Source organism: Physeter macrocephalus, chromosome 6 (genome assembly GCF_002837175.3).
Source record: "Physeter macrocephalus isolate SW-GA chromosome 6, ASM283717v5, whole genome shotgun sequence".
Lineage (NCBI taxonomy): Eukaryota > Metazoa > Chordata > Mammalia > Artiodactyla > Physeteridae > Physeter > Physeter macrocephalus.
This window is the reverse complement of record NC_041219.1, coordinates 72,179,338-72,196,454: the sequence shown is the minus strand read 5'-3', so window position 1 is coordinate 72,196,454 and position 17,117 is coordinate 72,179,338. Positions and strand designations below refer to the sequence as shown.

At 43.8% G+C, this 17,117-nt stretch overlaps 1 protein-coding gene across 4 annotated transcripts in view; it reads left to right on the top strand.

Annotated features, from left to right (window-relative positions):
- Positions 1 to 17,117, top strand: part of BCAT1 (branched chain amino acid transaminase 1) — a 105,141-nt gene that overhangs the window by 25,864 nt on the left and 62,160 nt on the right. For 2 of the 4 annotated variants that reach the window (XM_055085509.1, XM_007101353.3), the window contains exon 2: positions 9,026 to 9,097. In XM_055085509.1, the coding sequence (XP_054941484.1) occupies positions 9,026 to 9,097 (72 nt within the window). Of the gene's footprint in view, positions 1 to 8,437; positions 8,951 to 9,025; positions 9,098 to 17,117 lie in introns of those variants that run through there. The other 2 variants (XM_055085510.1, XM_007101354.3) reach the window with 2 other exon arrangements.

Here is a 17,117-nt window from a genome sequence, read left to right as displayed (position 1 = left end):
AAAAAAAAAAAAAAAAAAAAAAAAAAAGAATGGAGTGGGTGCACCTGGGAGACTGTGGCCAAAAGAGAGGAGCAGAGATGAAGGAGAGAAGCAGGTGGAGAAGAGAAATGTGCAGGCAGAGTCTCAGTGTGACTTGAGGACTTACTGAACGGGCTAAGAAAGGGAAGGGAAGAATCTAGAGCCATGCTTTTGTGATTGATCTTTTGTAGACTATAAGTAAATTTTTTTTTGCCCGTCCCCTGCCCCCGCCCTATAAGTAAATTTTATTAAAGATCTGTTCCCATGAAATCATAAAGTCCTGATGAAAAGTTGTGTGAAAGTCATATGTTTTGTAAATCAATTCATTTTACTGGTAAAAGTTATTATTCAAAGGGGAAAACAGGACAGTAAAGATGGCGTGATCATTACATTTAAAGTTAGTTAACTGTTAAGGGTTGAATTGTGTCCCTTCAAAAAGATATATTGAAGTCCTAAAAGCCCAGTAACCTGTGGATGTGATCTTACTTGGAGGTAGGGTCTTTGCAGATGTAATCAAGTTTAAATGAGGTCAAATTGAATTAGGATGGGTCCTTAATTCAATATGACCGGTGTCCTTGTGAGAAGAGAAATAGAGGCGCAGGAAAGGAGACACCTGTGATATCCCATCAGAGGGTGAAGGCTAGAGCTGCAAGCCAAGGAACAACTAAGGTTACCAGAAGCTGGAAGAGGCAAGGAAGGATTCTCCCCTACAAGTACCAAAGGAGGCATGGCCCTGCCCACCCCTCTTAAGACAGTAAGTTTCTGTGGTTTTTAAGTCACCCAGTTAATGGTACTTTGTTACAACAGCCTGAGGAAACTGACACAGTAACTACAGTTGACCCTTAACACGGGGGTTAGGGGCAGGGACCTTCCATGCAGTTGAAAATCTGCACATAACTTAGAGTTGGCCCTCTTATCCGAAGTTCTCATCCGAGGATTCAACCAACAGGGGATCAGGGAGTACTATGGTATTTATTATAAAAAAAAATCAGTGTATAAGTGGACCCGTGCTGTTCAAACCTGTGTTGTTTGAGGGGTTAGTTGTATATACACACTACAAAGAACTGCTAATTTTACTTGGGTGAAGGAGGCATGGCATAAAAAAGGCCAACTCAGAATTCTTTTGTCAAGATTTCTTTATGGTCATAGAAAGAAATTATTATTGACATGGAAAGGTCAAGTCAACCTTTCCAACGATGGGGTGTTCTCAGGGCAGGAAGGAGCTGTTTCTCATCCATCTGTGTCCTCCCAATGCCAAGCAGAAGGCATGCAAATAATAGGTGTGCAGTTTGCTTTATGAGCCAAACTGAGCCTCTTTTTTTTTTTTTAACAAACTTTACATTAAAAACAAGAAACACTTGAAGTGCTAGATGTAGATTTTTAAGATTTCTCCTCATATGATATAGTTCCGATTATTAATATACCTAATCTAAGGGTTACACATAAGTGAAAAGCCATCATGATTTTTAATTTAAAAAAAACCAAAAAAACAAAAATAATAACAGCTGACATTTATGGAGCAATTATGAGATGCTAACTAAGACTGCTGAGTCCCTTATACAATATCTTCATGTTAAATCTCATCATTGCCTTGTCACTTACTCTAATTAAAAATGTGAGACTCAAAAGAGCTTAGTCATTTGCCAAAGATCATAGAGCTGATAAGTGACAGAGCCAGGACACCAACTCTCAGCTATGGCCAAACTTATAACAATGCCCCCAAACTGCACTAAGACCAGAGCCACATATGGCTATTTAAATGTAAATGCAAATGAATGAAAATTAAGCAAAATTGAAAATTTAGTTCCTTAAGCACACTAACCACATTTCAACTGCTCAATAGCCACTTGGCTTGGTGCAGAGACAGAACATTCTCATCATTGCAGGAAGTTCTGCTTGAAAGCGTTGATCGAATCCCTTAACGTTGAAAGCCCATATGATGGGTGGTTAAGGGAAGAGATGGAATAGTGGAAGGGTGAGAACAGAGGAAAAGGAAGGAGAAAGATTTAGAGAGAGCAGTTCACGGAGAAAGGAGCCTAGATCTACCGGTAGAGTGGCCCCTGAGGACATTTTTAGTCTGTTATATTTGTAAACTTTGGCAGTTAAAATTCCAAAATACGTTAAGTACATACTTTAAAAAAATTAGAGCTGCAATTCAACAGTTAAGTCTCAGTTGTGTGCCTGGCATTGGGTGAGGGGGGATTCCTAGGTGAACAAAGTGGACACAATTTCCCATCATCAAAATTAGAGCAACATTAATCCAATAATTAGAATAAAGTATGACAGTTATTTTGTAGTGGAAAGAATTCCATAGAAATACATAGCAGAGGGACCCATGTAGCCTAGACAGGGCTTAGAAATGTCTCCCCAAGGAAGTGCTGTTAAATAATCTGAGAAAGGAAGGATGAGAGAGGCAATGGGCAGTAGCAAGGGGCTGTTGCAGACAGCCGGCCAGCTGTGAGAAGGCCTGATGTCAGAAAGAAGGACTGAACTAAGTTACACGGGTGGCTGGAGAGAGGAAGAATAGCAAAAGGTGAGCCAGAGAGCCAGGGACAGGTGGGGGAGCTTGCTAAAATATTCTGTCATAAGGATGATGTAAAGCCTGAAGATTTTTCAGCCAACAAGAGATATGTTCAGATTTGCATTTTGAGACAATTTCTCAGGTTGACATGCTAAGAATGGGTTAATGGGAAGCAAAGCTGTAGGCAGAGGTTACTTGGAAGCTATTTTGTACTAGGATGGCGGTAATATGGCTATGGTAATATGGAGAAATGGTGAATGTCATGATATTTGGAGCTAGAATGTAGATGGTGGTGATCACCTGGTTGTGTCTGAAGGATGACACTTATATTTCTAGCTGTGGAAACTTCAAAGAATAGGGGTCAGTAACCTACCAGCCAAATCCACTCTGTACTACTTTTGTAAATACAATTTTATGGGAACACAGACATGCCTGCTCTTTTATGTATTGTCTATGGCTGCTTTTGTGATACAGTGACAGATTTGAGTAGTTGCGGCAGAGACCACATGACCCTTGAAGCCTGGAATATTTACTATCTGGCCCTTTAAGAAAATGTTTGCCAACTGGGATAAATGATCATTACCTACAAGGGATTAAGATTTACCAGGGAAGGCTTCAGGTAATTTACACCTGTTACATATGTTATGATAATCTATCTCAATCGGCAAACGTGAAGTGTTTGCTATTGTCCCATTTTACAGATGAGAAAACCAAGGCAGAGCTATGACATTCTCATTCACACCCATAGCTTCAGTGATCACCGCCAGTGACTTATCAAATGTTTACTTCTAATCCAGACCTCTCATTTGAGCTTCAGACAGGCTCAATATCTCTAGCAGGCTTGTATCTCTAACAGCCAGTCTCAGAGGCACCTCAAAACTCAATTGGCCCCAAACCAGACTCCTGCTCACCCACTCAAACCACATCATCTGGGCTTCCCTGGTGGCGCAGTGGTTAAGAATCGGCCTGCCAATGCAGGAGACACGGGTTTGAGCCCTGGTCCGGGAAGATCCCACATGCCGCGGAGCAACTAAGCCCGTGCACCACAACTACTGAGTCTGCTCTCTAGAGCCCGTGAGCCACAACTACTGAAGCCCGCGCTCTAGAGCCCACGAGCCACAACTACTGAAGCCCATGCTCCTAGAGCCCGTCCTCTGCAACAAAGAGAAGCCTACACACCACAACGAAGAGTAGCCCCCCGCTCCCCACAACCAGAGAAAAGCCCACATGCAGCAACAAAGACCAAACGCAGCCAAAAAAACAAACAAACAAAACCACCTCATCTTTCAGTGTTCCATTTTTCTTGGTGAATATCGCAACCAGAGGAGCAAGCCAGAATCCAGGGAGCCCTCCTAGGCCCCTCGCCCTCCCTTGTTTCTTCTCATATCCAATCTATCTAAAGATTGCTGAAATCTGACTGCTTCTCTCCATCTGCATCACCTACCACCTGCCAAGTCCAGCTTAATAGGATCATCTCACATGTGGGTTCTGTTATAGCTTCCTTATAACCCACTCCACCCAGGCCCTCCTCTAATCTCCAAACTGCAGCCAGAGGGCACTTCAAGGCCTGTCAACTCCCACCCCCATTCCCTACCAGATCCTAATCTTTTTTTTTTTTTTGCGGTACGCGGGCCTCCTCACTCTGTGGCCTCTCCCGTTGTGGCACAGGCTCCGGACGCGCAGGCTCAGCGGCCATGGCTCACGGGCCTAGCCGCTCCACGGCATGTGGGATCTTCCCGGACCAGGGCACGAACCCGTGTCCTCTGCATCGGCAGGCGGACTCTCAACCACTGCGCCACCAGGGAAGCCCTGTTTTGCTTTCTTTATATATGATAGTTAACTATTTTTTTGTTAAAAATTCACTATATTGTTGTCCTCATGTCCATTTGCTTTTCCCATTTATTTTTACCTCTTATTACTTAGGTTTCACACATACAAGCACAAAATTCCTTGATTAAAAAAAAAATGAAGCAGATGTCACATAATTTCTCAGGGTGGTGGTGATTGTGGAGGTTAGGGGGGTGAAGAGATTAGAATTAAATAGCCCAATACATAACTATTATGCTCAAGATGCAGGTTTGAGATTAGTTCCATTCAGCAGAGCTCACTTTCGAACATAAATTGTTTTATTCGGCTCACGGGCCCAGCCGCTCCACGGCATGTGGGATCTTCCCGGACCGGGGCACGAACCCGTGTCCCCTGCATCGGCAGGCGGACTCTCAACCACTGCGCCACCAGGGAAGCCCCAGATCCTAATCTTTTGAACGTTTTTTCTCCTTCTGAGGATTCCTTGGGCCCTTTCATTGTGGTTTTACATTGTTTTATTGTTTTTTGAGTTATTGTTAAGCTAACTGATAGAAATGCAAAATAATTCTTGTCAGTAGACATGCAAATCAATTCTGAAGGTCAGGGTTCAACTAACATCTCTCCTCCACTTGGAAGAAGCCAGTTTCATGTCCATTAGCAACTTCCTTTAACAATTCACTAACCCAGTAATGTGTCTGTTCTTTGAACCAGTTTTAACTTGTGCCTGGTAACTTCATTAAATGAGTTAGATAAACTCTACAAGTTCATTTTATATCTATACGACAGTCATACTTTTACATTTTGGGGAAACTTAACCTTTAACTCTCTCTCTAAGGCACTAGCTGGTTGCCTCTTTGCCTCCCCTCCCAGGCTCACCTTTGATGGAGCACCCTCCACATGTCTCTTCTCCAGCCCTGGCTCTCTCTCTTTTACAAGTACCGCGTTCCTTCCCTTCTCAAAGATGTCCTTTCTGCCTGGAACTCACTTTCATCCCGGACATTCTTTATCCTTTCTTCCTTTAGTAAATTTGTTTATCCTCCAGATCTTTGCTCAAGGATTTCTTGCTGGAAAGCCTTTCCAGACCTTTCTGAGTCAGTTACATTCCATCATTCCATCATTAGGGGCTCTTAAAGCACAGGTAGCACTGGCTACATTTGCAATTTCACATTTTTGGGATTAGTTAACATTTTTTAACACGAGTAACACTTTTCTATTTGGCTGGAGGCAATGCATGGTAATAGGATGGAGGTGTGCTCACATTGCATCTCCAGCGCTTAGCCCACTGCCTGCACAAATGTTACATAATTAATGAATATTTTAGACAGATTTTTGACTGTGAGCACATTACTGCTCAGGAGAGAGGCGGGCTGAAAAAATATGTATTAAGAAGTCATCAGCATCTAGATGCAGCCATGAAAATGCACATGAAGGAAAACCATTGGGTTGAGCAAAATGAAGGCTACTAGGAATCTTGTGTAGGTGGAATAATTGGACAGAAGTCAAATTATAGTCACTTGAAAGGGAAGGAAATAGAAGCAGTTAATACAGATGGCACTTTCTCAGAGTTTGGCTCTGGAGGGGAGGAAAGGTCAGGGTGGCCCTGTCGTAAATCTTTAATAACATCATTCTTGTATTACACATGCTTTCTTGACTGAAAAGGGAGGATTTACAAGTCATATTTAAAATGGCAAGAAAATTGGAGTTGTATAGGATCTACCTTTAAAACAATAATAGGCTTTGAATGAATAGTACAGTGTAGACATTTATTTTTTAAATTTTCATTTATTTATTCATTATTTATTTTTGGGGGGGCTGTGTTCGGGCTTCTCACTGCGGTGGCTTCTCTTGTTGCGAAGCACGGGCTCTAGGTCCGCGGGCTTCAGTAGTTGCGGCTCGCAGGCTCTAGAGCGCAGGCTCAGTAGTTGTGGCGCACGGGCTTAGTTGCGCTGTGGCATGTGGGATCTTCCCGGACCAGGGCTCAAACCCATGTCCGATTTTTTTTTTTTTTTTTTTTTGCAGTATGCGGGCCTCTCACTGTTGTGGCCTCTCCCGTTGCGGAGCACAGGCTCCGGACGCGCAGGCTCAGCGGCCATGGCTCATGGGCCTAGCCGCTCCGCGGCATGTGGGATCTTCCCGGACCAGGGCACAAACCCGTGTCCCCTGCATCGGCAGGCGGACTCTCAACCACTGCGCCACCAGGGAAGCCCCCATGTCTGATTCTTAACTACTGCACCACCAGGAACGTCCCAGTGTAGACATTTAAACCAACATTTTGAACGCAAATAAGTTGTCTGTAGCTCTTCAACTAAGGGTTTCTTATTTTTAGACTTGGGGCAGGAGTCAAAAACTGGCAGCCCTAGAGTATACTTAATCTGTATACCTTCTTGTTCAATTCAATGTTACATTTCTTCAAAAAGAAGTACTCTGGTTTTCAGTGACATGTGACCTGTCAGGGCTCCACCCCAGCATAAGAGGCTTTTCTATGCCTAGAATGAAGGGGAGAGAGGAAGGGAGAAGTGAATGCAGTTTTCTGAGCAATAAGATTAGAGCTGTATTGTCTTCAGGGCTGTATGAAATCAATTCTAAAAGCAGACTGGATTTAACCGCTTTTACCCAAAATAAACTGCTCTCTCCCCTTCCTAAGATCAAATCAGCACAAGTCACCACTTCCTATTAATTTAAAAGCCCAGAAAGGCTCATAATTTAGGTTGACATTGGTTCAGGAGCACACAGCAGACAACAGCCATTACAGTCTTCCTCTTCCCTCTTTCTAAATGTCGCCATCACAGGCCTACCTCAAAAAATTGTCAAAGCTGCTTGGTTGGGAACTCGTGGTCTACTTTGCCTGAAAGCGATGAATGGGTTGGGTGGATAGGTGGGGGTCTAAGTGGCATCAAGGTCTTTGGGCAGAAACATCTCTTAGGGGATGTGAACCTAGTAGCCCCGTAACACCCCAAGTTACAAATCCGACTTGGGTAGGTGGCGGAAAGACATCTAAAACCCGGATTCACGTTCTTCTCCTTCAGTGTGCGCGTGGAGGTTGGTGGCAGACAAGAACCCCGGCACCACTGCCAGTCCCGGCTGCAAACTCTCGGGGCAGGAAGGGGGAGGGAAGCAGAAACTGCCTCTTGTGGGCTGGTCGAAGGAAAATCTGCCCTAATGTAAATTAATTTCCCCGAGGTTGCCTTCCCCTGGGCGGAGGGGCGTTTCCAGGCCCACCCAGGCGTTGTTTGGTAAATAAGGATGCTTGCTGAGTCCCTGCAGCCGGAAAGGCGTTCCTGCACTCTCGTGCCCTGGGGGCTGGGACTAAGGCTTGGGGTTTCCCGACCGAAGGACCACAGTGACCAGGCAGTTGAAGGTTTCTCCCCCAGGGATGCTGGAGGCGCTGCGCTGTTCCCTGCGCCTGGTCCCGGCCTGCGGCTCCGGGTGTTGGCGGCCGGCTCCGCGCGGTCCGTGCGCTGGAGCTTGGCCGCGCCGCCCGCTCTCGCGTCCAGCCGGGCGCTGCGTGCCGCCGCAGCTCTCCGCAGCCGCGCGCTCCCGGAGCCGCCCCATGGCCAGCCCGCCCCCCGCCGCCGCAGCCCTCGCCCGCCAGGTACGCCGACCCCGGGCGTTCGCGGGCGTAGGGGTGGGGCGGATTGGACCCCGGGTCCCGGAAGCCCACGGGCCCGGCCGGGCGCGCTGCTGCTGTTTCCCGCACCGTCCTGCTTCGCCTTGCACCACCGTGCTGTCTCCATCCGGGCGTCTCCTCTTTCCCCAGCCCTGCCCGAAATCTCGAGTCCCAGCCTGCGAATTCCTCGGAGAAGCCCCCGCCAGACAGGTCTAAAGTCCCGCCGGGGACCCGCTCCGGAGCGCGGCGCGGACAGCCACGGGGAGCGTGAGGGTCGCCATGGAAGCCGCTTTGGTGGAGGAGGGGTTGTGGGGGGAAGCGGAATTTCTGGGCTGCCAGAACTGACAGCCGCATCCTGCGTGCCTTCGCCACCCCAAAATATTTTGACCGCAGCCTTCTGCCTCCTTGGATTCCCTTTCTTCCTCTTTCCCCCAGTGATGTACCAGATTAGGCTTTTTTTTTTTTAAGGTCTTCCCCGTTTCCAGTTCGACCTGTTTCCATTGTGTCCTTAAGTATGTTTAAAATTTACCCCCTAATTCCATGCGGTTTTGTCTTTCACGCGTGGGGTTTGGTGTCCTTGCGCCTGCATCGGAGGACCCTGCCCGTAGAGAAAATGGTTCACTCTGGTCCCCATCCTTTTTCTAGGCTTGCTATTGTGCGCCCGTGATCGACAAGACCACGAGGCTGAGCGCGCCCAGGAGGTTTTTTCTATAAATGGCTTAAAGCCCTAGTCTAGACTATTTTCTCGGATAAAAGGGGGAGACAATTACCTTCTTGTTCTTTGCTGGTGAACCCTGGCTCTGTAGGGCGAACCTGGAATTTAACCAGTCTGCCCGAAGCCGGCGGTGGAGGACAAAAACAGCCGCGACCTCCGGCAGGGCAGAAAGAGAAGGGCAGCCCTCGCAGGACGCTCTCCTTTGGGGCTCGTGCCTGGGTGTTTGATCCTCCTTTTCCTGTTTGCTTGGGGACCGGACCGGAGCGGAGCAAAGGGTGTGATGGTGAGTGATATTAATTACCCCAGACCCCAGTCACCCACCTAGTTTTACTTAATGGATTTAATTTCTTCTTTTAAGGACTGCAATAATGGATGCTCCGCGGAATGTACCGGAGAAGGAGGATCAAAAGAGGTGATGGAGACTTTTAAGGTAAGTTATTTGCCAGAGGCTAAGAGAAACAGCAATTCAATTGAATACAGCCATTTCTTGTGGAGATTGGGGCAGTTTTCACTGTACGGGTTTATACAGTAATTTAGATAAGCTGCCATGCATTTTAAATTCCACTCTTCCAGGGAAAAAGTGGAGAGCAGTGCAGGACAGATGTGTCTAAAATTACCTGGCAGTTAATTGCTTGTTTTATTTCATGAATTATAAAAGTTTTCTTGGAAAGTAATCAGTTCATGAATTTCACCTAGAGGTTTATATGATTATATAATACTTTTAACCCTTCACCCTATTTGTGGAAAAAGTTAAACTCATGTATTTCGTCTTTAAGCAGTAGCTAACATTTTACAGTAAAAGGGAAAAAATGGTTGTATTTCCTTCTTTTCTCTCTGAATTATGGAATTTATATGTTAAATAATCTCATACATCACAGAGGAATAGTGAGGCGCAAAAGAGAAAGAATCTTGTAAAGTACTTTAAAAATCATAAAATCATAAATGTAAGGTGTGTTATCATTTTCTCTATAATTCATTATCTCCACCTACTCCCGACCCCCCAGACCATGGAGATTTTTGCTTTTTTTTTTTTTTTTTTGCCTCCTCCTGCTCCTCTGCTGCCTGTTGCAGTCACTGTCAATTGTCATCCATAGCACAGTGTGTCCTAATGATCTCACATCCTGGCAGGGTTCAGAGAGGGAGTGAAACTTGACTCATCGATTTCACACATACCCTGCTCTTACTATGTGCCAGGGACTGTGCTAGGCATTGGAAATCCAAAGATAAATTTAATATAAGATCTCTGCTCTCAGGACTTTTTAAAAGCCAAAATATAATAGGATATAGTAATAAGTTTGTGAATTTGTTCCTTGTCCTTTAATGTCCTCTATAACCCAACAGTCAATCTTCTCTTCTAGTCTATGAAGACTAAGCTCCTAATACATTTGAGGGACTTAGATGTTGAGATGTGGGTCCTTGAAAGAATGAGATAAAAAGGAATTCTACTTCATAATCTCTGAGGGTCATCTTATATAGTAAATTCCTCAAAGGTTATAGATAAAATAAAAATTTCCCCAGAGGTCTTTATACTTTTATACATAGAAGAATTGTTGGCAAAGTGAGTTAATTCATCATGTAAGTAATCTCTTTGTTAATTTAGATTTTAGTTAAGGAGGGGTGTATTGATAGTCTATACTCATGTATTTGCATATCAAAATGTGAGTGGTAATGGTGGTTGTGTTCACAGTGCAAATGTGATGAGGTAAACGAAAAATGAAATTGATAATTTGGGGGAGAAAAATGATGGCTTTTACAGGATCGTGTTGGCTTTGGACGTATTCTACCTCCCTTTTGATCAACTCCATTTATAACTTTTACATTGCCTTTTGGGTCTCTCATGGGTAGTTTTCACATTGCATCTCTTCCCCCATTTTGATAGTCATTTTAACGTGAGGAAACCATTTTCCAAGAGTACAGTAATGAGATGCCTTATTACTGGGAAATCCTACAGAATTTTTCTGTGGACTCCAGGGTTGTCTTTGTTTCAAGGAGGTCAGCTGTCTGTTTCTTCCCATCCCCCCTGCTTCCACAGAATATGCCGCTCCAAAAGCCCTAATTTACTCCTATTCGTACCTCCTTATTAGATTTTTAGAAAGTGTCTGTAAATGATAATGAACGTAGCACCCATGGCTTTCCAAATAGAGCAAGACAAACGCACTTGTTTTAGAACAAAGTTATGCAACATCTGATACAGTTGTAATGCAGAGATAGCCTTTGAAAGTTTAAGTGCCAATTCAGAGAAGTACTGATGCCGTGTTGGATGTTTCCTGAATACCGGCTAACGCAGCCCTCAGGTGCTGTCAATCCAGTTGCAATAGCCTGCTGTGGCTTCCCCATCTCAGACCAAATGGTTCCCCAACCACACATTTTGAGTCAAGAAATTGTTGTTTTTAGTATGCCCTGTTTTTGTCAATATTTCTTGCCCTTTCACAATCCAGTCTTTGTGGCCTTCCAAATTCTTCCACGAGTATATGGTATCCTGACTTTGAAGTCATCAGAGACCATTGGAGCATCGGAAAGAGACAGATTAATTATGCAGGATGAAGTATCATTTTACAAGTACTGTTATTTTTATCCATCTTTAGAAAGGAAATACAGAAAAAGAAAATGGTTTTTAAAGAACACTGATGAAAATTGTTTGTGAAATTTGTTTCTTTTACACCAGTACTCTTTCCCCTTGGAACTGCACTTCATATCTACTAAAGCCGGTCACACACCTTCAATGCATATTTGTTTACTTTTGAATTTCATTCAGCTGTATCACCTAATTGTTTAGATTTAGTATTCCTAGGTCATTTCTTTTTGCACTCAGGTTAAAAGCTGTTATTTTTAGTTTCCAGAATTGCAGGAATTTTTGTCAAATGAAGGAAAATTGGAGTTCTTTTTTTTTTTTCATTTTTTTAATACGTTTTTAAAAATTTATTTATTTATTTAGGCTGCGGTGGGTCTTCATTGCTGCACGCGGGCTTTCTCTAGTTGCGACGAGCGGGGGCTACTCTTCGTTGCAGTGCGCGGGCTTCTCATTGCGGTGGCTTCTCTTTTTGTGGAGCATGGGCTCTAGGCACGTGGGCTTCAGTAGTTGTGGATCGCCGGCTCTAGAGCACAGACTCAGTAGTTGTGGCTCACGGGCTTAGTTGCTCCGTGGCATGTGGGATCTTCCCGGACCAGGGCCGAACCCATGTCCCCTGCATTGACAGGCGATTCTTAACCACTGCGCCACCAGGGAAGTCCCGAAAATTGGAGTTCTTAATGAAATTCTGAAGCCACCTAATAGTGCGTTACTTTGAAAAGCTGCATGTAGGGGCAATCCTCACGTACAAATCAGAAAATTAGATGGTCGCAATTCACATCCTTAAGAAATTACATGTCTTACAAGAGGATGTCGTAGTTTACTGAAATGGAACTAATACCTAGTAATATAATCACTTATATTCGATTTCTAGAAACTTAACTAGTATTAACAAGTTATTATTACAATAGCACTAAGTTGAGCATAAAAACATAAAAAAAGCCTTTGCCATTAACTAACCTGATCTCAGGGCAAGAGGGTCCTACCCACTATGGGTGGTCTTAGAGGTATTTTAAAGAGAGGATTCAGAAAAGTAAAAAATACATACTAGGCCTTGATCATTCTTCAAGTTGGCTGTCTAAGGGTTTGGAATAACAACAACAAAAAGGTCTTTTATGAATTATAGTAGTACAAGTTTTTGTTTTCAGTTTTGTTTTTACACAGTCTGTTATGTTGAGATATCCAAAACGGTGAAGAAAAATCCAGGTTTAGTGAAGTTTAGAACAGAATTAATCGGACATATTTGCTATGATACTGTGCTAAATGAGAGTTAGGCCAAAATGATAAAGAGAAATGACTCCCCTTCCCAATTGTTTAAATCAATCTGAAGGATTTTACATAGGAAACCAAGCATTTTGGAGAGTGAGCTGTCTATCTGTAGGGGTTGCATGAGCAGTAGGTAAGGCAAGTGTTAGGCGGTTGGAAAGCTGAGGATACCGCAGACTGCTGGGCTGGGTGAGGGTACTAGTTTCCACATTTACTGCTGGAGGAAGAAAGGAGGGAGTTTGGATAAACTGGAGGCACCTCATGTTCTGCTTTACAAGTGGAAGAAATAATGGAGAAAAAGAGGTGAGGGTGGGAAGACAACTGTAGCCAAGTTTTAGTCCTTCTATCTCTTCCCATGTTAGACAAGAATACGTAAGCGTTCAGTCACTAGGCTAATGTGTACCGCAAATACAGCCCCAGACACGTTCCTTGTTAACAGAACTCTGATTTTGTTCTCAGTTCTCCAACTGGCCCTGGATGACAAACCTGCCTTCCCAGCCTCCCTTGTAGCTAGAGAGATCACTATGACACGTTTCTAACCAATAAGGCATAGGGAATTTCTGGGAAATTTTTGCTTTTGCGATCAAAGGGAACAGATTTGTCTGTATTGTCCTTTTCCTCCCCTTTCTTTGAACTTTAATTAGATCATTAACACTGAAGCTACAGCTGTAGCTTCAGCTACAGGTAGGTCCTCTGGGTCAAAAGTAGCTTCAGGCTTCTTTTGACCCAGAGGAGACAGCCAAGTGAATCACAGAGCCTTGACATTAAGGGGTACTGGCAGGCCTGGCTCCTCCAGACTTGTTATGAGAAAACCAGCTCCTGTTTGGTTTTTATTTACTTGCAGCTGAACGCATTGATTGGTAAATGATAAAAGGTTTATGCGTAACATTAGTGAGAGGTAGAATTGTAAAAGGAAGTTAGTGCCTTGCTTGGGATCCTTGATTTTGGGGTTAAAATATTTGGACTTGAGTCTGTAGCCATTTAGCTGTTCATGGACTTTTGAAGGTAATGATTAAACATGTGATACTTGAAAGTACAAGTGTCTTAATTCAGTGATCGATATGGGAAGCAGGGTTGGGAGAATGTTGTGAGAATGATAATCTCAAAAGTAATGAGCATGCAAAGAAAATAGAGGAAAAATACACAATGAATGTGCTAGCAGAGGTCATCTCTGGGAAGTGGATATGTAGTTGCCGGGTAAAAGATGGAGATTTTTACTTTTCATTTTTCTTTACTTCTTTCAGTAGAATTTTTTGAATAAATTAAGGATTAAGAAGTCAAGAAGTAGGAAGTAATATGAATATCAGAAATAGGGACCCAATTTTGAAGGAAATATTATGTGTTCCATTTTAGACATATTCAGTTTGAGATTACCAAGTTCATATGATTGCAAGAGAGTAAGTGGCTTTTGGTAAGTATTTACAAATCTGTGAGATTTGAATCTCTGTCACTGGTTCTCAGCCTTTCTTGTGCATTGGAATCTCCTGGAGAGCTTGAAACCAAAACTGATGTGGAGCCCCACTCCTGAGTTCCTTTTGCACTGATCTTAGGTAGGGCGTGGGCATTGATATTTTTCTTAAAAAAAAAAAAAAAAAAAAAAATCCTCCCAGGTGAATCAACTCAGCAGCCATTGCTGGGAACCATTGCTGTTCAAGTTGATGAAATCTTCAGGGGAGATGGTGTGGTGTGGTTCTCAGCCCTGACTGCACAGTTGGAATCCACTTGGGTAAAGTTAAACAAACAAGCACCCCCCTGCTCCATCCTCTGGGATTCTGGAATGGGGTCCAGTTTAATGTTTTTTAAAAACCTCCGTGGTTGAATCCAACGTTTGGCCAGGGTCGAGAACACAGATGCCAAGGGGGGAAGTGTAGAGGCTCAAGGAAAAAGCTCAACATTACCCAGATTCTCTTATTTTTCCACCATTTAAACTCTCCTCCTTCCTCCAACTTTGCACTTCCATACTTAATAAAAACAGCAAGAAATTAAAGCATGGTAGGCTAGCTCTAGTATTATCCTTCAAATTACCTGGAATGGAGAGAGAAACTGGGTTTACCTTAACTGCCAGGAGTGTCTATGGTACAGGTCCCAGGGAAAGAAAGAAGGTGGCGTACAATCTTGGTTACACAGAGCCAGAGCTCATGGAGAACTGGAATGTCGGTCAGTATACAGTGGAGTAACTGGTTCTCTCAGCCCCTCCTTTTCCTGCGTCCCCACCATACCGGCTCTTTGCTGTTTCCTGTACATGCCAAGTGTGTTCCCACCTCAGGGCGTTTGCACTTTCTCCCTCCGCCTGAGAGACTTTGCCCCTAGATATCTAAATGACTTACCCTCTTCATTCAAGTTTCTGCTCAAATGTCACTTCATCAGGGAGGCCTTCCCTAACGCTTCTATCTAAAATAATCCTTCTCTTTCCCACTCTGTCCTTTCAAGCTGCTTTCATTTTCTTCATAGCACTAATCACCTCCTGACATCTATTTATCCATTTATTTCTTTATCCTGTTTTTCCCCCTCGCTAAGAGAAGAGGACTCCCCTGAGTTTCTTTGTGCCTATAGCAATACAGGTACATAGAAGCTCAAAAACTGTTAGGTTAAAAAAAAAAAAATTGTTGGGTTAATATGTTACTGAATTGATCAACCGGACCTGTGCCGGGGTCCTAGTCTGGGCCAAGACCCCCGTTTCCCCCAGGGAGGTTCTTTTTCCCAATCAGATTGTGCAGCCAATAACAAAACCAACGCTGAGACTGGAACAGCACAAGCTTTATTCAGTGGTTAAAGAATGGAGAAGTGGGAACCTAGTTCATTAATCAACTTCTCAACCCAAGTTGGGCGGGTTGTATAGGAGGGTCAAGGTAAAAGGGAGGGAATTGGAAAGAGTGGGGGGAATATTCATGAGTTATCTGAGAACAGGGGTGCGATTTGAACCCAGAACTGATGCAGCTCTCCTTTTCAGTCCTTGTGTGTGCTTTTCCGGTTGTTGTCATGGCAACCGTCAACTGCCATGGTGCTGGTGAGGGTGGCATTTAGCTAACGTATTACAATGAGCGTATAATGAGGCCCAAGGTCTAGTGGAAGTCACATCTTCCTCCATCTTGGGCCTACTTGGTTCTAACCAGCTCTTGTTTTTTCCTTTCAGCTTTGTCCTGAAACTTAGATGAGTTTCTGTTGGTTTCTATTCAAGGGAGGGGAAGGGGTATGATTCTGGGGTGACAACCTTGGTAACAGAATGAATGAATAACACTTGTTCACAGAGGCTACCACCTGTCTTTGGCCTCCAGCAGGTGTGCCTGAGAAGGAAGGCTGAGCCCTTGCATCTTGGTATCTGCTGTGCTTGTTTAGTGCAGTGCCTGAGCCACTGTGCCGGTGCAGTGTTCACTGAGTGAATAAAAAGGCAAAATACTAAGAATAATAGAGCAGGTGAGGAAGGAAGAAGAGTGAGGGAAGGAAAAAATAAAGAGAATCACCCTACAGTTTGATATGAGGCAAAGCCATAGTCTTGTTTTTAAAATATTCTATGCAGATTGTTGTTGGAATAAAATTGTATATATTCCATTGCCTATTGGTTTCATGGCAGATAAGGTAACTAGAAAGCCTAGAAATCCTGACAGGTAGATGGACCCTGTGTGGTTTGCTTCTTGTTGACTAGCTAATGATAGAATGGTTTGTTTGTTTTTTTCACATCTTTATTGGAGTATAAATGCTTTACAATCTTGTGTTAGTTTCTGCTGTACAACAAAGTGAATCAGCTATGTGTATACATATATCCCCATATCCCCTCCCTTTTTCGTCTCCCTTCCACCCTCCCTATCCCACCCCTCTAGGTGGCCACAAAGCATCCAGTTGATCTCCTTGTGCTGTGCAGCTGCTTCCCACTAGCTAGCTATTTTACATTTGGTAGTGTATATATGTCCATGCCACTCCTTTTTATGGCTGAGTAATATTCCATTGTATATATGTGCCACATCTTCTTTATCCATTCATCTGTTGATGGACACTTAGGTTGCTTCCATGTCCTGGCTATTGTAAATAGAGCTGCAATGAACATTTTGGTACATGACTCTTTTTGAATTATGGTTTTCTCAGGGTATATGCCCAGTAGTGGGATTGCTGGGTCGTATGGTAGTTCTATTTTTAGTTTTTTAAGGAACCTCCATACTGTTCTCCACAGTGGCTGTATCAATTTACATTCCCACCAACAGTGCAAGAGGGTTCCCTTTTCTCCACACCTTCTCCCGCATTTGTTGTTTATAGATTTTTTGATGATGGCCATTCTGACTGGTGTGAGGTGATAACTCATTGTAGTTTTGATTTGCATTTTTGTGGTTTTGATTTGCATTTCTCTAATGATGAGTGATGTTGAGCATCATTTCATGTATTTGTTGGCCATCTGTATGTCTTCTTTGGTAATGATAGAATTGTTTAGCTAATGTTAGAAACAGCAGGTGGAGGAATTCCCTGGCGGTCCAGTGGTTAGGACTCCGCACTTCCATTCCCGGGCCCCGGGTTTGAACCCTGGTTGGGGAACCAAGATCCTGTGGGGTATGGCCACACACACACAAAAAAAGAGGGCTTCCCTGGTGGCGCAGTGGTTGAGAGTCCGCCTGCCGATGCAGGGGAC